This window comes from Phocoena sinus, chromosome 2 (genome assembly GCF_008692025.1).
Source record: "Phocoena sinus isolate mPhoSin1 chromosome 2, mPhoSin1.pri, whole genome shotgun sequence".
NCBI classification, from domain to species: domain Eukaryota; kingdom Metazoa; phylum Chordata; class Mammalia; order Artiodactyla; family Phocoenidae; genus Phocoena; species Phocoena sinus.
In genome coordinates, this window is record NC_045764.1 from 140,337,647 (window position 1) to 140,362,190 (window position 24,544).

Consider the following 24,544-nt stretch of genomic DNA (forward strand, 5'->3'; position numbering starts at 1 on the left):
AGTAGACTAATGTAGAGTAATATGTCGGTTCAAATAGGTAAAAGAAAATCTGACCCATATACAGTCATTTAATGTACATATTAATAAAAATGTGTACTAAAACATTTTCAGCTCAATCTACTGTTTTGACCTATACACATTTGTTGTCATCTTAGTTACTGTTTCACTGTCAAACTTTTATATCACAATTTAGCAAAAGAACTCATCAATAGAACTTAATTATAATTTTAAATATCTTTTATATTACAAACCACAATAAGGAAATACTATTTATTAGCAAACTAGTTGATGTGACCTTATGTTAACAAAATAAGTCCATTTCCCGATTCCTATTATAGGGAAGGGATTTGTGAGGAAAAAAGATAAGGGCTACATGTAATATTATATAGATTGCATCATTTTAGAGCTGCTAAAGGAAGCTCAAGCCCACAGCTCTCCAGATAGTTAAGGTGAACAACAAATTCTTAATTCCCTCCGCAGAAACCAGAGTAGAAACAAAAGAAATTTAGTAAATCCCCTCTTCCAGGCAGTATCCACTTCATTAATTCATTATGATTGTAACCTGTCAAATCATTTTTAATCTAATTGTCTCTTGGATAATATAGCTTATTTGCTCACAAGGTCCCAGAAAATCTCTCCAGTGTCTAGTACAGATTCTGTAGAGATTTTTTTTTTTTTTAATTCCTAATTCAAATCTCTAGGGTTGGGAGCAAATCTAGTCTGGGATGACAACAGCTCTTCTGGAGCTGCCTCAGCACTTGGGAGAGTAAGTGGAATAAAGGCAATTAAGTACAGCAATTTTCAAAATGCAAAAGGCATTGCAATAGAAAACTCAAACTGGATTTTTTTATACCCCAAATTCAATTCTAGGCAGATGTTAGAAGAAATGTGTGTGGGTTTGTTTTCTACTGAGATGTTAATAGATTAAATAATTTAACGTACAATTTACCATGTACCAGGCACTATTCTAAGAGCTTTACAAATATTAGCTCATTTAATCATCAGAACAACCCTAAGGGGTAGGTGTTCTAATTTAAATGACACAGGCAGAGAGAGGCCCCAAATCAAACAGGTATTAAGTTACAGAGATGAGATTCAAACACTGGAGGTCTGATTCCCAAGTCTGAGCTCTTAACCACTATAATAAACTGTATAAAATGTATTCTTTGTTTAATTCCTTGTATCCCTAGGATCAAAAATACCACAGATACATTTTACTTAGTTTTTCTTAGAATGGAGGCTAGGTACAAACTTCACTTAATTGCAAGTACAAAGGATCTTACACTAATTCCTCTCCCCTCTCTTTACAAAATAAGAAACAGACCCAGCAATGCTAAATAACATTTAGTATTATATTCTAGTGGCCTATTCTGATGATTTTTCCAATTTACCATGCTTATTACTTTACACTTTTATCACTACACAAATAGGTAATAATTTTGAGTTTGGTAAGGGTTCCTAGCTTCTATTTTCTTTTTCTTAGAGAATATTGAGCTTTATCTGCTGAATTTATGTTATTTCCTCTAAAAAGAGTGTTTTTACTTAAGTCTTTAGATCTTATCAAAAAGGATGAAAGAGGGAATTCCCTGGCAGTCTAGTGGTTACGACTCCTCACTTTCACTGCTGAGACTGTGGGTTCGATCCCTGGTTGGGGATCCTGCAAGCTGGGCGGCCAAAGAAAAAAGCAAAATGACAACAACAACAGCAAAAAGATGAAAGAAAAATGTACAAATCCTTCCTATTTTCAAATCAATAAAAAATTACCAAACCCAAAACAGATTATATGACCTCCTAGATGTTTTTAATTTCATGCCACTATCTAATCTTTTCATTGCAAATCCTATCACAGAACACTTATCTAAACATTCCCTCAGTTATTCTACCAAATGTTTTTACTCTTACTGATATGCTTTCCTTAACTATTTATCACTCATAATTGGAATTATGTTTTATATTAGGACATTTTCCATTCACACTCACTTTAGTCAGTAAGTTAATAAAATTACTTACAATTAAAGCAGTTATAGGGCTGCCCTGCTAGCACACTGGTTAAGAATCCGCCTGCCAGGCTTCCCTGGTGGCGCAGTGGTTGAGAGTCTGCTTGCCCCTGTCCGGGAAGATCCCACATGCCGCGGAGCGGCTAGGCCCGTGAGCCACGGCCGCTGGGCCTGCGCGTCCGGAGCCTGTGCTCCGCAATGGGAGAGGCCACAACAGTGAGAGGCCCGCGTACCCCAAAAAAAAAAAAAAAAAAAAAAAAGAATCCGCCTGCCAATGCAGGGAACACAGGTTCGAACCCTGGTCTGGGAAGATTCCCACATGCCACGGAGCAACTAAGCCCGTGTGCCACAACTACTGAGCCTGCACTCTAGAGCCTGTGAGCCACAACTACTGAGCCTGCGAGCCACAACTGCTGAGGCCCACGCGCCTAGAGCCCGTGCTACACAACAAGAGAAGCCACCGCAATGAGAAGCCCGCGCACCACAACGAAGAGTAGCCCCCACTCGCCGCAGCTAGGGGGAGCCCGCGCGCAGCAACAAAGACCCAAAGCAGCCAAAAAAAAAAAAAATTAAATTAAATTAAATAAAAAAAAAAGGCAGTTACAAAGACTGTTCTTAGTAGAAGTCAAAAATTAAGTAACTTAAACATGGGACAAAGGCAAGCACCAAGAAAAAAAATTATATTTTCCATTTGAGGAATGGACAGTGTTTATATGAACAACAAAGGACAGGAAGAACACATTAATGATATATCTTGCATTGTTCTCATACACTGCTAGTGGAGTAAAAATTGAGGCAACCTTTCTGGAAAGCATTTTGTCAATACATAATGAGCTATAAATGTTCATATACATTGAATTAGTAACCTCTCTCCTAGAATTCTTCACTAAAGAAATAGAAATGAGGGCAAGGATTATACATAAACATGTTTATAATAAAATTATATATACCATACAACAATGAATAAATCAACATTTATTGATAATAAAGTAGTGCTTAAAATATAAGTTTTGGGGAATTCCCTGGCAGTCCAGTGGTTAGGACTCGGCGCTTTCACTGTCGAGGGCCTGGTTCAATCCCTGGTCAGGGAACTAAGATCCCATAAGCCATGCAGCAAAGCCAAAAAAATAAAATAAAATATCAGTTTTTGGAGCTACACGGACCTGGGTCTAGCCACTTACTACATGCATTTATTGGGACTCTAAAAATGTAAATAACAGATATTAAATTATCTTGAAGGGAAAAAAAGAGATGTATCTGTAAAGACACAGAGCATCTCACAGAACCCTAGGGCAGAATGAGGCTAAGCTTCAAGAAGAAACTGGAATTATAAACTGGACAGTCACAGGACCATCTCTTCTCTTTACATATCCACTTCATTCTTCTTTTTCTGCAGACTAGTTTCTCTGTTCTTCAGTCCACATGGTAGATAAAGCTTTCTGAATTCACTACTTCTTCATTGAGGAACCTGCCCAAACAGTACTCTTCTCAGTTCCTGATGGGCAAGAACACGTAGAGAAAATATGGCAGCCCTATAGGTGAGGGAACCTTCAGAGGGTTGGGAACTCGGCAGACTCTCTGAAAGGTGCCTACTTCTTCAGGTGTGGGACCATGGGCTAGTTTTATAGTCTCTTTGCAATGCAGTTTCCTTGTTTATAAAGATAATAATATCAACAGTAAGGACAACCCTATAGTATAAAAAGTATTTTGCAGGAATATGAAAATATTTCATTCATTAATAATGTTTTCTAGGAATTTTCACTGATAGAAAATTTATGACATAATGTATTAGAATTCTTTAGAGAAAAAGAACCAATAGGATGTATATGTATACATATATATTGAGAGATTTATTATAAAGAATTGGCTTTATTATTGGATTTATTTTAAGGATTATGGAGGTTGGCAAATCCAAAATCTTCAGGGTATGAAAGCAGCCTGGAGACCCAGGGAAGACTTGATGTAGCTCAAGTCCAAAGGCAGTCTGCTGGCAGAATCCCTTCCTCCTTGGGGGAGGACAGTCTTTTTTCTCTTAAGGCCTTCAACTGATTGGATAAAGCTCCACCCACATTATGGAAGGTAATCTACTTTATCCAAAATCTACTGATTTAAATGTTAGTGTCTTTTAAAAATATCCTCACAGAAACATCTAGAATAGTGTTTGATCAAAAATCTGCGTACTGTGGCCTAGCCAATATGACTCAAAATTTACCATCACATTATATTAAATAAAAAAAGAATAAAGTCCGTATACAATATGGTCCCAATTATTTCAAAATTGTAAGGAAATAAAGTTAACACTAGCTTTTTCCTATTCTTGTATTTTCCAAGCCTTCTATAAGGTTCAGTACTTATCCTGTTTATCCTTAGTAGCATTTAACAATATTAACTACTTTCCCTTTCCAGAATACCCTCTCTTTCTTTCACTTGTAGTTTATAGTATATTCTTTTTATGATACTGTCCAATCTATATCCCTCTCTTCTGCAAACATCCCCACTTAGACCCAGCAGTGTGGCCCTGGAGACATGCTCATACTGTGTGATCCTGCTCTCTTGACCACAGCCCCTGAATCAGACACTTGGCTCTAGGGAAGCAAATCCATTGGCTGGGCTGAGCCGATTAGATTCTTTTTCCTAATAGTAATAAAGTCAGAAAGTCAGTCAGTCTCTGTTACATGCTTGAAATTGGAAATGACATAGAACTAGGGGTGAGGCTGACATACACATGCCAAAGTAGAGACAGAAAAGAAAGAAGCAGAAATGAGAGACCATGCAACCTCAAGAAACAAAGATGGATGGCATGCCTTTAGTTCTGATAGCATTCCAGAGCCTAGCTCCAATCCCTCATGAGACCTGGTAGCACTTTCTTATCCTTGACTTCCACAAGACAGCCCCCCTCTAGCCTTCAAATAACGTTTTTTGGTTTCTTTGTTTGTTTGTTTGTTTGCTTAAGCTAGTTCAAATGGGTTACTAGAACACTGCACCCCCACAACACACACACACACACACACACACTCTCACACACACACACACACTCACACTCACACACACGCTGCCTTAGTTAGACAATCCCTAAGATATCCTCTTAACCTCTCGAACTGCTACTTGTCAGATTCTGGTCCAGGTTCTTTTTACTCTATCCATTCCTTAAATATTGATGTCTTTAAATTTTTTTTTCCTATAGACCCTCTGTTCTTCTTACTCTGTATCCTCACTGAGGGCAATATCATCCACTCTAATCACTTTGTTCTGCACGTCTATGTTGTTGACACCAAACCTGTCCAGGTCTCTTTCATGTATACAGCTGCCTCCTAGATAGTTGCAAATGGCTGTCTTACAGACACGTCAAATTCAACGTATCTAAAACAGAACTCATCTCCTCCACGCTCCTGCCCCTTTCCACAAATCTGACCTGATTTCAATATCTTCTATCTCTATAAATCAAACTAATATTTCTCACCTTTCCAAATATCTGGAAATTTGGGAATAATCCTTTATTCCACTTTTTCCTCTTTACAGCCACACCCAGTTAATCACCATGCCTTGTCAGTCTACCTCCTAATAACTCTCAAATTCACCATTTCTCTCTACTGCCACCTAAAGGTCAGGGGCCAGCAAAGTCTTTTTCTGTAAAGAGCCAGAAAGTAACTATCTTGGGCTTTGTGGACTATACAATCAAGGTCACAATTACACAACTCTGCTGCTGTAGCACAAAAGCACCACAGACAATTATGTAATGAATGAACATGGCTGTGTTCCAATAAAGCTTTACTGTATAGCCCCTAAATTTTTGAATAATATAATGTACACGTGTCACAAAATATCATTCTTCTTTCGACTTTATTCAACTATTTAAAAATGTGAAAACCATTCACAGTTCACAAGTCATATAAAATCAGGCAGCAGGCCTGTCTGCAGTCTCCTGATCTAGGTCCCCATCATCTCTCCCTTACACTGGCAGAGTAACCTCTTACTAGGCCTGGCTTGCCTGCCTCCAGTCTTGCTTCTCTCCAGTCCATTTTCCATCCTACAGACACAAGAGTATTTCTAAAACACCAATCTAATCTCCTTGAGCAAACAGACCATATTTGTTTTAGTCACTCTGATATCTGGAGGGCTTATGTTATTGCCTACTACTTATTAGAAATGTGAAGAGATCATATTTGTGGAATTGAATGTCATTACCTTGATTAAAGCTTTTCAGTCAATGAGAAGGAAAAAAGTGTACAACTACAACAGAACAAATATACTTGTCATTATTCTCAGCTGAGATGATTTTCCCTATAGAGAACAGATGAGACTATCCTACAAATTATTAAATGGCGAGTTGAACAAAGTTTATATGTAATCAATGTATAAAAACCAAGGGCATTTCTATATTCCAGCTACAAAAAGTTAGAATATTTGAATTTTAACAAGATATCATTTACAACAGTAACAAAAATAAATAAAGTAACTAGAAATAAATCCAACAAAAGATATGCTTGATCCATATGGAGAAAATTACAAAACTTCATGAAATGCATTTAAGAAAACATAAATAAATAAGATTTACCATATTCAAACATAAGAAAATTCAAAATTGTCAGGCTATCAATTCTCTCCATATTAATTTATAAATTCATTGCAATTTCAGTAAAAGTCCAGACAGATTTTTACATGGAAATTAAAGGGCTGATTCTAAACTGTATATTGAAAACAAATATTCAAAAATAGCCAACACAGTCTTGAAGAATATGATAGAGAACTTTCATAAACAGATACCAAGACTTATTCTAAAGCAACTATACCAATTAAGAAAGGTGATAATATTGCTAAGGAGAGAGACAAACAGGCCAGGGAAACAAAACAGAGAACCCAGAATTAGACCCATACATACATGGGAACTTGATATGTAACATAAGTGGCATTATAGATAAGTGGAGAAAGGATAAACTATTCAAAAATGGCACAAGGTCAGTTAATTATTTATATAAAACATTACATCAGATCCATACCTCACAGCACGTACAAGGCAACTGATGGTGAAAAACTTAAATGTGAAAGGACAACTTTATCTTTCCAATTAAAAAAAAAACCACAAAAGGATTTTTCTTTTAGACCTAGACAGAATCAAAAGTACATGAAGACAGATAAATAAAAACAGCAAGAATTCTGAAAAAATATTTATAAAACTACAATAAATGTAATAGTATAGTACTTGCACAAAATATTAGATATATCAATTCTAAATCAAATTATGGACATAGACCCAAATATATACCTATACTTAATATATGATAAAAGTGACAGTTCAAGTCAGTAGGGAAAAATAGATTATTCAATAAATGGTGCCATTGGGAAATACCAAGTTGGATTCCTTTCTCAAAACAAGAGATGATTCAAAAATTTAAGCATAAAAAATGAAACCATAAAAGTACTATAAGAAACCATGGTAGAGGGGGCTTCCCTGGTGGCACAGTGGTTGAGAATCCGCCTGCCAATGCAGGGGACACGGGTTCGAGCCCTGGTCTGGGAAGATCCCACATGCCGCGGAGCAGCTAAGCCCATGCGCCACAACTACTGAGCCTGTGCTTCGGAGCCTGTGCTCCACAACAAGAGAGGCCGCGACAGTGAGAGGCCCGCGCACCGCGATGAAGAGTGGCCCCCGCTCACCACAACTAGAGAAAGCCCTCGCACAGAAACGAAGCCCCAACACAGCCAAGAAGAAATAAATTAAATAAAAAAAAAAGAAACCATGGTAGAAAGCCATCCTAATAATACACAAAATTGCAAAACTATGAAATAAAAGACTGATACATAAAAAGAAAAATTTCTCCTTGGAAAAAAAGTCAGAAGAGAAGTAATGATTAGGGAAACATACTTCCAAATCACACCACAGTCAAAAGGCAAATTTCACCACTACATAAAAGGCTTCAAAAACTAGTAAGTGGGCTTCCCTGGTGGCACAGTGGTTGAGAGTCCGCCTGCCGATACAGGGGACACAGGTTCGTGCCCCGGTCTAGGAGGATCCCACATGCCGCGGAGCGGCTGGACCCATGAGTCATGGCCGCTGAGCCTGCGTGTCCAGTGCCTGTGCTCCACAACAGGAGAGGCCACAGCAGTGAGAGGCCCGCGTACCGCAAAAAAAGAAAAAAAAAGCTAGTAAGTAACCCAAGAGGAAAAAAAAATACGTCCACACAAAAACTTATGCAAAAATATCCATGGCAACACTATTCAGAATAACTAAAAAGTGAACTCAAATGTCCAACGACAGATGAAAGCATAAATAAAATGTGGTATATCCATCCAATGGAATATTACTCTGCAATAAAAAGGAATGAATTACTGATACATGCTATAATATGGATGAATCTTAACACATTATGCTAAGTGAAAGAAGCTATTCACAATAGACTACATATGTATGCTTCCATTTGCATGAGATGACAATAGTAGGCAAATCTCTAGAGTGGATTAGTGGTTGCCTAGGGGTGCCTAGGGATTGGGGGAAAATAGAGAACAACTGCTATGGGCATGGGGTTCCTTTGGGGGATGATGAAAATGTTCCAAAGTTGATTGTGGTGATGGTTGTACAATACTATGAATACACTGAAAGCCACTGAATTGTATATTTTAAATGGATGAATTGTATGGTATATGAATTACATCTCAGTAAGCTGTTGTATGTTAAAAAAAAAAAAAAAAGTAGAGGTAAGAGAATTTCTGTTTCTGCCCATAAACGATTAACTGTTGTAAAAGAAAAAAAAGCTATTCCACTGTAAACAACCAGAAAACTAGACAAATTATATGAAAGAACTGTTTTCAGATACTGGAAAACAAATAGCACAGGACTGTGATTCATGAGAAAAGGGAAAACAAATGAGATGAGCCCTATGACTGCCCTGGCTTGCTGCTAGAGGCAGTCTCCAGGCTGTAGCACAGGAGGAGGAAGCAAAACAAAGTCCAACAGTCTCACTGAGTTGAGGGGAGAGAAACAGGAGTTCCCAGAGGTCAAAGCAGCAATAATTTTCAAGAGAGGACTCTACACAGAGAAAGAGCCCCGTGGTGGTGGAGGGGGTCTCTGCAAATCATTGGCTGAGTAACTAACCTGTGCACACACGGGATGAAAATCCATCAGGCTTTTCTATTGGAAAGCAGTAGGCCAAATAATTCCCAAAGCTTACACAGGCCTGTAATTGCTTTCCCACCAGGCAGAGTGCTGAGGGAATTGGGTAGTCTTTGGAAGGTTATCACCTTAGTAGTGAGGCTAAATTAGCTCTAGACTATGGTTATTCTAGACCCACTCTAGCAAGCCTAAAAAGATTAAACTGACAAGCAATTTAATTGTACACTAGACCAAAGACCCAATAGGAACTTCCAGATATAAAATATACAGTATCTAAAATCATATCTCATTCTACTTGATGAGTTTACCAGAAAACTAGACATTGCAGAAGACCAGTGAATTTGAAGTTGTAGCAATAGAAACTATCCAAAATGAAGCACAGAGAGCAGAAACACCGCAATCATCATCATCATCATCATCACATTCGTGATTTACAAGTGACCAGTGTTAAACAAATCTAACATACATGAGATTGAAGTTCCAGAAGGGGATGATGTGAGGGAAGGGAGAAAAAAATATTGCTAGAAATAATGCTGGAACACTCTACAAAAATAATAATGTATTCTGAGTATTATAACATATGTAGATGTAAAATGTACGACAACAATAATACAAAGGAGGGAGGGCTTCCCTGGTGGCGCAGTGGTTGAGAGTCCGCCTGCCGATGCAGGGGACGCGGGTTCGTGCCCCGGTCCGGGAGGATCCCACATGCCGCAGAGCGGCTGGGCCCGTGAGCCATGGCCGCTGAGCCTGCGCGTCCACAACGGGAGAGGCCACAACAGTGAGAGGCCCGTGTACCGCAAAAAAAAAAAAAAGTTGGGAAAAGGGAAAAATGAAGTATACTGTTGCTATACTTGAAATGGTGTAACATTATTTGAAGGTAGAGCAAGGACTTAAAGAAAAAAAAGAAAACCAAAGAGGTATAGTTTTTAAAAATTAGTAAAATACCAACAATCTGATAGGAAAAAAAATAGAGAAAGTCTTTGAATTGGCAGTACTGGAATAGTCAACTTTTAAATAAATTACGCTGTTAATATACTGGAACATCATGCACATGTGAAAAAAATCAGATAGCTCTCTGTATAAAACATGGAAAATGCTAATACGGAGAGGCAATATAACAGTAGTATGGTGTCACTTCATAGCAGAACTGCCTGGGTCTGAATCCAGGCTCTGTTAGGTACTTGCAGAGTCATTTTGGGCTAGTTACTTATCTTCCCTCTGCCTCAGTTTCTTCTGCAAACCAGTGACAATACTCAAGGGATTTTATGGAGATTAAAAGTCATGTAAGGCATTTAGACAATCGCAAGCACAAAATTAGTATTCGTTAATTTTTGGGTAAAAGAAAAGGAAAATCTCCCAAATATATTTCTACATTAAAAAAGCAAGGTCCAGAAAGGTATGTTGCCATTTGTATGAAAAATAAACTATATAAATATATGCCTACAAAAGTAAAGACTATCTCTATAAGACTAAATAAGAAACTTCTAACAATGAATCCCTCTGGAAATGAGATTCTCATAGCTGTGGAACAGAAAAAGAAGAGAAACTGTCCTCTCCTCTTCATATTTTTATGTAAATATTGAATTTTCTACAATCTATTACCTGTTCAAATAAATTAATTTAAAATGAAGATTTAATAATAAGTACTTATAAAATCAGGAAAATGTGCATTTCAAACACAAGTATCATACTAGGTAAAAAGAAATAAAGTAGCGAACCAATTTGATTTTTTAATAAACTGTGTTTCTTCCAAGAATTACTATAATGATAAGTTTCTTTGGCTCTTGAAGCCTTTTCTGGTCTCTCTCATTTGTGACCTACTTTTCTAACTCTTATGTCTTGCCTTTCTTTTATTGTTTCATGATCTCACAGATATCTTCCTTTTTAATCTACAATAAACTACATTATGATGGAATATCTTATGTTCTTTTTTTCCCCAAAGACTTCATTATGCTTAATTTTTTATTTATATTAGGAAGATAGAGGAAAGGAAAGATGATCAAATCAGCATTTGATTTCAGTCAACAACTTAATGTTTAAAAGAAATATTTATCATTATTGCACATGTATGTACACATTATCTTCTCAAGGTATATAAAAGCTGTTTTTATATTTTAAGAACATACATATCTATTTCAAAAATTTTATTATTGCAAAGATTATTTAAAAATCACAAAGTATGATATGAAAAGAGTTTTCTCTGTAAGCTCTGGAGTTTGTCTGTAAGTTTAAAGACAGCTTGTAGGACTTCCCTGGTGGAGCAGTGGTTAAGAATCCGCCTGCCAATGCAGGGGACAGGGCTTTGAGCCCTGGTCTGGGAAGATCTTACATGCCGCGGAACAACTAAGCCCGAGCGCCACAACTACTGAGTCTGCGCTTTAGAGACCGGGAGCCACAACTACTGAGCCCTCGCACCACAACTACTGCCGCACGCCTAGAGCCCATGCTCCGCAACAAGATAAGTCACTGCAATGAGAAGCCCGCACACCACAATGAAGAGCAGCCCCCGCTCGCTGCAACTAGAAGAAGCCCGCATGCAGCAACGAAGACCCAATGCAGCCAAAAATAAATTAATTAATTAAAAAAAAAAAAGACAGCCTGTGACTCACTAGCTATGTTACTCTAAGTCATTTATCCTTCCTCCATGTCAGTTTCCTAATCTGTAAACTTGTATTAATAGTAGGACCAAACATTGGGATGTTTTAAGAGCAGACTAAATGAGGTAATAAACATTTCAAACAATGTCTGACCCATAGTAAGACCTTAATAAATGTTAATAAAGATAATAATATAACTATTATTATTATTAAAAGTAGTGAAAGCATATGCCCTAGTTGGGAATGGTAACCCTATAGGTAGCACCTATAGGTTACCTATAGGTAACCCTATAAAATGTGAGATGTCACTCATTTTTTAAAAATGAAATTCATCTAAAACTTGCTTAATGTTATTAAATTAAGTATATAATTAGAACTCATTATATGTCATGTTATTTAAAAATTAAGACTTTTTATTTCTGGAAAGAACATGCAGACATAAATACAAAAGGAGTGCTTTATTTTAGATTATTCTTCAAAAGACTATGTTCTTAATATCTGATGTCCCTTACTTCTTATTTTTTTCCCAATTCAGACTACAAAAAATTCCAACAAATAATATGAGAGCAATAATCATTATCTTGGCCAATGGATCAAGCTATTTAATACCTGGAGAAATGCCATAACACTTTCTATCTTGCATTACTGGAAAAAATTCTTCCAGCATATCAAATAATTGTTTGGAGCCATACTGTTTCAATCTCCCTTTTTGTATTATTAACATATCTTTAAAAGATTCAAAGAATCGAACTGCAAAAGAACTGAGACAGCAATGTTGTAGAAATATAAAATATATTCTAAGGATCAAGAGTTGATTTTACTGGCTGGAGGTTGGTTTGTTCGTTCTGCGGACCAGTCCCTTAATTTAAGAAAAAAGTTAATAACTATGAAGAATCTAAGGGGACTTCCCTGGTGGCGCAGTGGTTAGGAATCCGCCTGCCAGTTCAGGGGACACAGGTTCGATCCCTGGTCCAGGAAGATCCCACATGCCACAGAGCAACTAGACCCATGTGGCACAACTACTGAGCCTGTGCTCTAGAGCCCGTGAGCCACAACTACTGAACCCACGTGCCACAACTACTGAACCCGGGTGCCTAGAGCCTGTGCTCTACAACAAGAAAAGCCACCACAATGAAAGCCCGTGTACCACACGAAGAGTAGCCCCTGCTCGCTCCAACTAGAGAAAGCCCACGCACAGCACTGAAGACCCAATGCAGCCAAAAATAAATAAAATTAAAACAAAAAAAAGAATCTAAGGAATCAGACCTCCTTGATATTTTTGAATGGATTGAAGAAAGTACATTTTTTCCTCAAAAATATTTGGGGAATTTCAGTAAAATGCAGTACCCCTCACTTATCTAATGGATCAGAATCTCTGGGAGTAAGGTGCAGAAACTGCACTTTACAGAAGCCCCAAGTGATTTTTCTGGCTTACTGTCATTTTAAGAACAAATGAATAATGAAACAGAAAAGGTTCATTTAAAAGGCTCCATGTGAGTGAATCTTGTCCAGATTTCAAGTTAAGAACATGAAGTGAGGAGTGAGTGAAGTAGTTGTCTCAAGCCAAAGGGATAGCATGTGAGATAACTCAGTTTCCAGAGGTTTCAGCATCCTAGGCATTAGAAATAAACACACCTGTCCTGAATAAGCAGTAGGAGCACAAGCAGATGGAAACAACTGTCAACCAAAACTGCTATTAATTAAAAAAACACTAGGCTTGCATTGTTTAATTCTTATCCCACTTTCCAATATATATTTTTTTCATTACCCACTCTGGAAATATAAGCCTCCTAAGTACTATAATACTAATTGGCAGAGAAGAGGACCAAAACACCTTAAGCAAAGGAAGGTACTTTTGTTTTCAATCAAAACAAGGATTTTTTTAAAAAGTAAAAAATATAAAAAGTCATTTTGGTTTTTTGTACTGCATTATTACAACCAAACATTCATAAACACAGAACTTTCACGTACGGGAGTCTTTCTTTCAAAACAACTAACCAGGGCTTCCCTGGTGGTGCAGTGGTTGGGGGTCCCCCTGCCGATGCAGGGGACACGGGTTCGTGCCCTGGTCCGGTGGGATCCCACATGCCCGTGGGCCATGGCCGCTGGGCCTGCGCTTCCGGAGCCTGTGCTCCGCAACGGGAGAGGCCGCAGCGGTGGGAGGCCCGCGTACCGCAAAAAAAAAAAAAAAAAAAAACCAACTAACCAAAAACAATCATTCAAATTTTGGAAGTTTATTCAAACTTAGAGTGGACACGTAAAAGAAGAAACAATTTTCCAAGATTAATTCTAATGTAACTGGTCAGTTTCCACATCTGTAAAATGACAGTTTGAGACTAGGTGATTTTTAAAGTCCTGTCTAGCCCAAATTCTAAAACTGTATGGTATATAAATTCCTCAAACTTTGAATTAAATATACTAGGTTGTTCAAAAACTGTAATGTAAGCATATTCTGATAATTCAAATAACCCTTAAGTGTTAAAATATTGATAGCTGCATCCCATAAACAATCCAGCAGTACTGTTTTCAGACTTCCGGTTAGCATGTGTTCTGAATGAATGATGAGCAACAACTACTTTCTCTTTCTTGGACTGTTAATATTAATAGCTTGCAACATAGCTACTCAACGAGGAGTTACAAAATACTCTATTATTATGGAATCTGGAAAATCTCATAAAAATAAGAGAACCATTATTAGCTAACCAGTTAATATTATAAGTCAATGACAGTCTTAAATTCTGAAGCATTTAGATTAAATAAACTTGAGATATTTATCTATTATGCAAAACAGGCAGCACTAATTTACAATCTGAATATTACTGCGTATCTCCTTAGGTTAAACAGGAAAAAAAAAACTGTTCATGGTACTCTTCCCTCATAATTCTGCCATTCTTACTATATACATTACATACTTTCCATGTTCCTGTAAGAGAGATGCACTGCACAGAAATGTCCATGAGGACAAGGGTTTATCTATACTGAAATTAAGCCTGAGATAAGTAAGCTTACCATAATGGAGTTTTATACAGAATGTGTATTTCTCAGTGTGAAATGATTTTGTGCTGTAATGGAAAAAAAATCAAGGAAGACTGATTCCTTAGATTCTTCATAGTTATTAACTTTATTCTTAAATTAAGGGACTGGTCTGCAGAATGAACAAACCTCCTTACAATTTAAAAGGCAGATAACTAACACAACATTGTAAACCAACTATACTTTTTAAAATAAGAATTTTAGAAAGACAGATAAAAAATCAGTCTAAGAATAAATTTTGCTTCTGTATAAAAAAGAATTCGCTTTTAAATCTAAGTAACATTTACAGACCATGAAAAACTGAAAAATGGGAGGCCAGAAGAAGTAGGCAAAATATAAAAGTTTACTGTTAAAAACTCATCCCCAGCTGTCAGGCTGATCTTGCTGTCATATTTACCATTTTTACAAACCCACTAGTCTGACCAAGAACCCTAATTTTAAGAATAACTTTAAAACCATTTGTAAAGCTAATTCAACAATAATACTGTAGCTCAAAGTGATAGTTCAGATCAGTGATCCAAAAGCTAATTAAACTGTGTCTATCAGCAAATTAGCAACCACACCCCTTTAAAAGAGCAGTCAGGCGGTGCTCCATTAACTTCCACAAAGGGTGGCTTTCATTTAAAATTCATTACTTCATTGCCTGAACGACCATGTTTGTTTCATAAACATTGTCTCGGGATAAATCCAATGACTTTACCTAGGACTGAAACAGAAATCAGTCTGGGGAAAGGCACCATATAAAACGGGTGAATCCTAGTCACCCAACTATTAATTATAAGGACATTACATTAAGTAACCATAATTATATTCTGTGCATCACAAGAATTAAAATCGCTTAGAAACTCAACCAAAGCCCGATGATAATGTATTACTCCACGAATAGTGTTTACTTTAGGTTCCAACAAAGGTATTACTATTAAAATAGAGTTTGACGACTAAGTCTGAAGGTTTCCCCCATCGTTTCATTATTTTTTTAAAAGCTAAAAAGGGCCTGTTTGCGGGTACTGTGAAAACCTGTGGGAAGAGAGGTTTGGGAGGGGAACGGCCAAATTCAAATAACTGCAGACAGCAACAGCGGCTCGGAGTCCTTTAACTCCCCTAGGCTGAGCCGGGCGAGGACAGGGACCCTTACCTGCCAGCGGCCATAGGTGAGGAGGATCATGGAGATGGGGATGGCGGTGCCGGACATGGCATGGGTGGAGGGCATGCTGTACTCTGAGTTGTAGAAAACCTCCAACTTGACCACGGGCGGCGAGGCGGGCCGCGGCCAGCGGATGATGTCCTTGGTGCACTGGCCCAGGTACATGGCCAGCACCCAGATGACCACGAGCCTCCGGCCCACTAGGGCGTCCAGGTTCCAGATCCAGAAGGGGAAGAACAGGATGTAAAAGAGTTCATTGCCCAGCTCCGTGCCGAAGCAGAACAGGTAGTAGAGAGGCATGTTGCTCACGTGGGCCAGCTGGCCCTCCTCGCCCGTCAGCGAGTTGCGGCGCAGGACCCCCGCGCGGCGCTGCGAGGCCGGGCCCAGCTCGGTCGCCCGCCCGTTCCGCACGCCGTTGGGGGCGCCGCCGCCGCCCGGCTTGGCTGGGCACTGATTGCGGTCGCTCCCGGGCGGCGGGGGGCCTCTGGACGCCCCCAGCTGCCGCTCTTGGCGCCTGGATTCTCCGGCGAGGGGCGCCTCCGCCTTCTCATCCTCCCTCGGGTCGGCGGCAGCTGTGGCGGTGCGGCTCACCGGCGCTTCCACCCCGCACAGCCGTTGGAAACGAGCCACTTTCTGAGGGTCCTGCAAACTGCCGACCAGCTGGACCAGCCGCTGCCTCAACGACATGATAACGGGACCGCGCGGTCCGCGGGCCGGAGGACGGCGGCGGGAGGGTGGACCGGCCGCCGGTGCAGCCCCGATCTGTCTCCGCGCGCCTCGCCGGCGGCGCCTCCCTCCACCCGCTCGAGTCCGCCGGGTGACGGCGCCACAGGCCTCAGCGGCCGCGCGCCCCCGCCCCGCGCGTCCCCGCCCCGCGCGCTCCGCCACTGCCCGCGGCCTCCACGCGCCGGCGCGCGCCGCGCCCCGCCCCGCCCCCATGGCCACACTGGAAGGGGGCCCGGCCGCTTGGGTCCGCCCCGAGCTCACACGGGCGGCGTCAGGGCGCCTGAGGCTCGGCGGGGCCGCGGCCTTGAGGTTCTCCTTATTAATACCCACCAGGCGTCGCGGCGCTCGGCGGGCGGGACTTTGCGCGTCCTCCTTCTCCAACTTCAGCCCTTGTTCCCCGCCAGCTGGGGCTGCTGGCTTCTCTCGGTCCAGCGTTGACTGGGAGAGGCCACGATCCTGGTGCCAGGTTCGGCGGTGCCAGTGGCCAAGCACCCGGACGACCTGCTGGCACAGAATCAAATGGTGAATGAAGGCTAAGTAACCACCATGCGCCCGGAATCGTTCGACTCAAGGAATAACAAGTAATTACGGAGCTGTCCCTGATGGTTGGTGTCCTGAAAGCCACGTGCCAGTTGACTAGTGGTGACAAGAGTAGATATAGATCCCAGGACAATAGCGTGTCATTGATTGTCAAAAGTTCACAAATAGCCGAAGTAAAACCAATAAATCACTGAAATAGTCATTAGTGAAAGGGTATTGTGCACACACCAAAAAACAGTTTGCAAACTAGAATCACTCAAACCAAAACATGGAGTGAGGCTCAGGGATATATTGTTATAAAGCAGCTTATATAGTGAAAAGGCCGTGACTGTTTCTTCTTCATAGTGATTGGTTAAAATAGTAGAATTTTCAGTGGTTACCTCATATCAACCGTGAGAAACAGTTCAAATTTTGTTTATAATTTCCAAAGGCATAAGCAAGAAATGACTAAATTGGTTTTGTCTGCCCAGGGAATTTTCAAGACTGGCCTTTGTTTGGTTTTAAGAGATCACAGTTATTATTGACTTACATATAGAATTCCTTTTAGTAAATTCTAATAGCTAGCAGGGTTGCACAGAAGATACATAATTGGTGGCTGAACACAGGGTGTAGATTTTTGAGTTTGATACGTCTGGTTGAGAGACTTAACTTTCATGTTTCACAAGTTACAAACTTGACTTCTAGAAAGAATGGTTTTTTATCAGAAGGGCTCTGAACTCTAATTCCAGGAAGTTATTTCAGGTACGGTGAATGTCTATAATTTTAAAATTTGAACTTCTTCCAAGAAACAGGCTGGAAAATTCCCCTCCCTTATGTCATTAGAAATATTTTCTTCTTTCCCAGGGAGAATTATTCTCCTTCTCCCACTCCACTTGCCAGGCCGTGGCCATGGAAAGATGAATAAATCATCAGCCGTGCGCTCAAGTTGCTCACAGTATAAATGGGAGACAGAGATAGATCCACCTCTGGAGTACAGAGCAGATGGTAAGTGCTACAACTGAGTCATAAACAACATGCTCTGGAAAGAAGAAACAAGTTGACTAGGGACAGCAAGAAAGGTGTTAAGAGGTGATCCAATTGAGCTGGATCATAATTGAAGAGCAAGATATGAATAAGTGGAGAAGTCCATCTGAGGAAGAGAGAAAATGAATAAAGATAGGGGATGGAAATGTGCAAAGATGTATTTGGTAAACAATTAATAGCTCATAGAATACAGAGTAGGAAGGGTAAGTGGCTGGAATGGGGTTAGAAACGGAAGATAGGACCAGATTGTAAAGGCTGGGGATTTTATTTTGGAAGCAGTGGGGAGCCATCAAAGGCCTTTAAGCTAGGCAGTGACACCAGCAGAACTGTGCTTTAGAAAGATGACTAGGAAGGAAATCAGCAATGAATTGCCAGAGGTTAGAGACCAAAGGCCAGGTAAATCATTAGAAGATGATTACAGTAATCAGGCGAGAGAGAATGAGTGCCTGAACTAGAACCGGGTTCTGGGAATTGGAAGGAAGGGATTTGAAAGGATTTCATTTGAATTCAGAGATCTGCAGGCAAATAATAGTCCATCCCTGATTGGAAATTATTGTGTCTAATATTGAGACATTTCTAATCTAGTGAGGAAGACAAAACATGAGAAAACATGCAAGTATATTCAAAGATGTAAAGCCAGGCATAATAAACAGTTCTAGGAAGTGAGATACAAGCAATCACTATGTGGAGAGAGGCAGAGAGGCGGCATTGGGTTAGCTGTGACTGGTTCTGTGAAACAGACATAGTCAAGGAGCAACTTTGTTCGTAGAAAGAAATGTCGAACAGTCTCAGTGAGGCACTTTACACATGCTTTTCTGTGAAAATAATTTGTTTGTAGGGGAATTATTCAGATTTATCCAAGAAATTTTTATTCTGGGCATTAATCTAAAGATAGCAGAAAAAGAGGAAAATATATAAAACAAAGTAGAAGGTGATCTTTACAGATCTTACTCTATTTGAGGTGGGGGTCCTGATAAACCCATCATAAATTGAAAATATCGTAAGTCAAAAATGCATTTAATACACCTAACCTACCCATCATCTTAGCTTAGCCTAGCCTACCTTTAAACGTGCTCAGAACACTTACTTTAGCCTACAGTTGGCCAAAATCACCTAACACAAAGCCTATCTTATAATAAAGTGTTGAATATCTCATGTAATTTATTGTATACTGTACTGAAAGTGAAAATCAGAATGGCTGGATACAGAATGGTTATAAGTGTCTCAGCTGTTTACCCTTATGATCTAGTGGCTGACTGAGAGCTGCAGCTCCCTGCCCTGCCCAGCCTTTTGTACTGCATACCCCTAGCCCTGGAAAAGATCAAATTCAAATTTGAGGTATGGTGTATACTGAATGTGTAATATTTTCCACCATCATAAAGTCAAAAAATCTTCAATCGAACCATCACATACTGGGGACTGTCTGTGTATTCCATGGCCAAATTACGACTCCTTCAGCACTGGCAGATTTTATCAGAATGCAATATTCCCTTTAAAGGCAATGGAGACAAAAATGATGGGGAAATGGGAATTTGGCCTACGACTGCACTAAAGAGGAAAAAGAATGCAAGTTGACCAAACTTAAGAGGCTAACACTGTCCTGCTGGTGCAATAAATCTGTTAATGATAAGGACAAAGTCTTAGCTGGAAACCAAAACACCACACTGGAAAGAATAGTAGTTTTGGTGGATGCTATTCACATTCACTCTGAACTTTTTATAATAGAATATCTTAAAACTTAACAGAAATTTAACTATATCAAAAGATTCAAACTTAAACATTCTGTGGCAAGCATTTTTATAATAAAGCATAAACATTTTTTAAAAGAAAAAAATATTGCTCCCAAGAAAGGATATGACTATATGGGTGTGATTCAGTGTCTTGCCTACAAAGCCAAAAATGTCTTAATCCATGTCTCACAATCAACATGTTAAACAAATTTTGTTATATCCCTCTCTCTCTGTACTTCAGTTTAACTTTATGTAATATTGAAACATTCTTTGTTCTTTGAATTTTATTTTATTTATTTTTTTATACAGCAGGTCCTTATTAGTCATCAATTTTATACACATCAATGTATACATGTCAATCCCAATCACCCAATTCATCACACCACCACCACCACCCCTACACCCCCTGCTTTCCTCCCTTGGTGTCCATTCGTTTGTTCTCTACATCTGTGTCTCAATTTCTGCTCTGGAAACCGGTTCATCTGTACCATTTTTCTAGGTTCCACATATATGCATTAATATACGATATTTGTTTTTCTCTTTCTGACTTACTTCACTCTGTATGACAGTCACTAGATCCATCCACATCTCTACAAATGACCCAATTTCATTCCTTTTAATGGCTGAGTAATATTCCATTGTATATATGTAACACATCCTCTTTATCCATTCGTCTGTCGATGGGCATTTAGGTTGCTTCCATGACCTGGCTATTGTAAATAGTGCTGCAATGAACATTGGGGTGCATGTGTCTCTTTGAATTATTGGTTTCTCTGGGCATATGCCCAGTTGTGGGATTGCTGGATCATATGGTAATTCTATTTTTAGTTTTTTAAGGAACCTCCATACTGTTCTCCATAGTGAGTGTATCAATTTACATTCCCACCAACAGTGCAGGAGGGTTCCCTTTTCTCCACACCCTCTCCAGCATTTATTATTTGTAGATTTTCTAATGATGCCCATTCTAAGTGGTGTGAGGTGATACCACATTGTCGTTTTGATTTGCATTTCTGTAATAATTAGTGATGTTGAGCAGCTTTTCATGTGCTTCTTGGCCATCCGTATATCTTCTTTGGAGAAATGTCTATTTAGGTCTTCTGCCCATTTTTGGATTGGGTTGTTTGTTTCTTTAATATTGAGCTGCATGAGCTGTTTATATATTTTGGAGATTACTCCTTTGTTGATTCATTTGCAAATATTTTCTCCCATTCTAAGGGTTGTCTTTTTGTCTTGTTTACGGTTTCCTTTGATGTGCAAAAGCTTTTAAGTTTCATTAGGTCCCATTTGTTTACTTTAGTTTTTATTTCCATTACTCTAAGAAATGGATCAAAAAAGATCTTGCTGTGATTTATGTCAAAGAGTGTTCTTCCTATGTTTTCCTCTAAGAGTTTTATAGTGTCAGGTCTTACATTTAGGTCTCTAATCCAGTTTGAGTTTATTTTTGTGTATGGTGTTAGGGGGTGTTCTAATTTCATTCTTTTACATGTAGCTGTCCAGTTTTCCCAGCACCACTTATTGAAGAGACTGTCTTTCCTCCACTGTATACCGTTGCCTCCTTTGTCATAGATTAGTTAACCATAGGTGTTTGGGTTTATCTCTGGGCTTTCTATCTTGTTCCATTGATCTATGTTTCTGTTTTTGTTCCAGTACCATATTGTCTTGATTACTGTAGCTTTGTAGTATAGTCTGAAGTCAGGGAGTGTGATTCCTCCAGCTCCGTTTTTTCCCCTCAAGACTGCTTTGGCTATTTGGGGTCTTTTTTGTCTCCATACAAATTTTAAGATTTTTTGTTCTAGTTCTGTAAAAAATGCCATTGGTAATTTGATAGAGATTGCATTGAATCTGTAGATTGCTTTGAGTAGTAGAGTCATTTTCACAATATTGATTCTTCCAATCCAAGAACATGATATATCTCTCCATCTGTTGGTGTCATCTTTAATTTCTTTCATCAGTGTCTTATAGTTTTCTGCATACAGGTCTTTTGTCTCCCTAGGTAGGTTTATTCCTAGGTATTTTATACTTTTTGTTGCAATGGTAAATGGGAGTGTTTCCATAATTTCTCTTTCAGATTTGTCATCATTAGTGTATAGGAATGCAAGAGATTTCTGTGCATTAATTTTGTATCCTGCTACTTTACCAAATTCATTGATTAGCTCTAGTAGTTTTCTGGTGGCATCTTTAGGATTCTCTCTGTATACTATCATGTCATCTGCAAACACTGACAGTTTTACTTCTTCTTTTCCAATTTGTATTCCTTTTATTTCTTTTTCTTCTCTGATTCTCATGGCTAGGACTTCCAAAACTATGTTGAATAATAGTGGTGAGAGTGGACATCCTTGTCTTGTTCCTGATCTTAGAGGAAATGCTTTCAGTTTTTCACCATTGAGAATGATGTTTGCTGTGATTTTGTTGTATATGGCCTTTGTTAAGTTGAGGTAGGTTCCCTCTATGCCCACTTTCTGGAGAGTTTTTATCATAAATGGGTATTGAATTTTGTCAAAAGCTTTTTCTGCATCTATTGAGATGACCATATGGTTTTTATTCTTCAATTTGTTAGTATGGTTTATCACATTGATTGACTTATGTATATTGAAGAATCCTTGCATCCCAGGGATAAATCCCACTTGATCATGGTGTGTGATCCTTTTAATGTGTTGCTGGATTCTGTTTGCTAGTATTTCGTTGAGGATTTTTGCATCTATAGTCATCAGTGATATTGGTCTGTAATTTTCTTTTTTTTGTAGTACCTTTGTCTTGTTTGGTATTGAGGTGATGGTGGCCTCATAGAATGAGTTTGGGAGTGTTCCTTCCTCCACAATTTTTTGGAGGAGTTTGAGAAGGATGGGTGTTAGCTCTTCTCTAAATGTTTGATGGAATTCACCTGTGAAGCCATCTGGTCCTGGACTTTTGTTTGTGGGAAGATGTTTAATCACAGTTTCAATTTCATTACTTGTGATTGGTCTGTTGATATTTTCTATTTCTTCCTCGTTCAGTCTTGGAAGATTATACGTTTCTAAGAATTTGTCCATTTCTTCCAGGTTGTCCATTTTATTGGCATAGAGTTGCTTGTAGTAGTCTCTTAGGATGCTTTGTATTTCTGCATTGTCTGTTGTAACTTCTCCTTTTTCACTTTGTCTGTATGTGTCCCTAGGTCTGAAGTGGGTCTCTTGTAGACAGCATAGATATGGGTCGTGTTTTTGTATCCATTCAGCAAGCCTGTGTCTTTTGGTTGTAGCATTTAATCCATTCACGTTTAAGGTAATTATCAATATGTATGTTCCTATGACCATTTTCTTAATTGTTTTGGGTTTGTGTTTGTAGGTTCCTTTCTTCTCTTGTGTTTCCCACTTAGAGAAGTTCCTTTAGCATTTCTTGTAGAGCTGGTTTGGTGGTGCTGAATTCTCTTAGCTTTTGCTTGTCTGTAAAGCTTTTGATTTCTCCATGGAGTCTGAATGAGGTCCTTGCCGGGTAGAGTAATCTTGGTCGTAGGTTCTTCCCTTTCATCACTTTAAGTATATCATGGGACACCCTTCTGGCTTGTAGACTTTCTGCTAAGAAACCAGCTGTTAACCTTATGGGAGTTCCCTTGTATGTTATTTGTCATTTTTCCCTTGCTGCTTTCAATAATTTTTCTTTGTCTTTAATTTTTGCCAGTTTGATTACTATGTGTCTCAGCATGTTTCTCCTTGGGTTTATTGTGTATGGGACTCTCTGCTATTCCTGGACTTGGATGGCTATTTCCTTTCCCATGTTAGGGAAGTTTTCGACTATAATCTCTTCAAATATTTTCTCTGGTCCTTTTTCTCTCTCTCTTCTCCTTTTGGGACCCCTATAATGCGAATGTTGTTGCATTTAATGTTGTCCCAGAGGTCTCTTAGGTTGTCTTCATTTCTTTTCATTCTTTTTTCTTTATTCTGTTCTGCAGCAGTGAATTTCACCATTCTGTCTTCCAGGTCACTTATCCGTTCTTCTACCTCAGTTATTCTGCTATTGATTCCTTCTAGTGTGGTTTTCATTTCAGTTATTGTATTGTTCATCTCTATTTGTTTGTTCTTTAATTCTTCTAGGTCTTTGTTAAACCTTTCTTGCATCTTCTGGATCTTTGCCTCCATTCTTTTTCTGAGGTCCTGGATCACCTTCACTATCATTATTCTGAATTCTTTTTCTGGAAGGTTGCCTATCTCTACTTCATTTAGTTGTTTATCTGGGGTTTTATCTTGTTCCTTCATCTGGTACATAGCCCTCTGCCTTTTCATCTTGTCTATCTTTCTGTGAATGTGGTTTTTGTTCCACAGGCTGCAGGATTGTAGTTCTTCTTGCTTCTGCTGTCTGCCCTCTGGTGGATGAGGCTATCTAAGAGGCTTGTGCAAGTTCCCTGATGGGAGGGACTGGTGGTGGGTAGAGCTGACTGTTGCTCTGGTGGGCAGATCTCAGTAAAACTTAATCTGCTTGACTGCTGATGGGTGGGGCTGGGTTCCCTCCCTGTTGGTTGTTTGGCCTGAGGGGACCCAACACTGGAGCTTACCTGGGCTCTTTGGTGGGGTTAATGTGGACTCAGGGAGGGCTCATGCCTAGGAGTACTTCCCAGAACTTCTGCTGCCAGTGTCCTTGTCTACACGGTGAGCCACAGCCACCCCCCACCT

The 24,544-nt window shown here is 39.3% G+C and overlaps 1 protein-coding gene across 1 annotated transcript in view; it reads right to left on the reverse strand.

Moving 5' to 3' along the window:
- Nucleotides 1-16,704, reverse strand: part of SGPP1 (sphingosine-1-phosphate phosphatase 1) — a 36,060-nt gene extending 19,356 nt beyond the window's left edge. Inside the window, exon 1 of the mRNA XM_032624711.1 lies at nt 15,874-16,704. Coding sequence (XP_032480602.1) covers nt 15,874-16,569 — 696 coding nt within the window. The 5' untranslated portion in view covers nt 16,570-16,704. The remainder of the gene's footprint in view (nt 1-15,873) is intronic.
- Between the last annotated feature and the right edge of the window lie 7,840 nt (nt 16,705-24,544).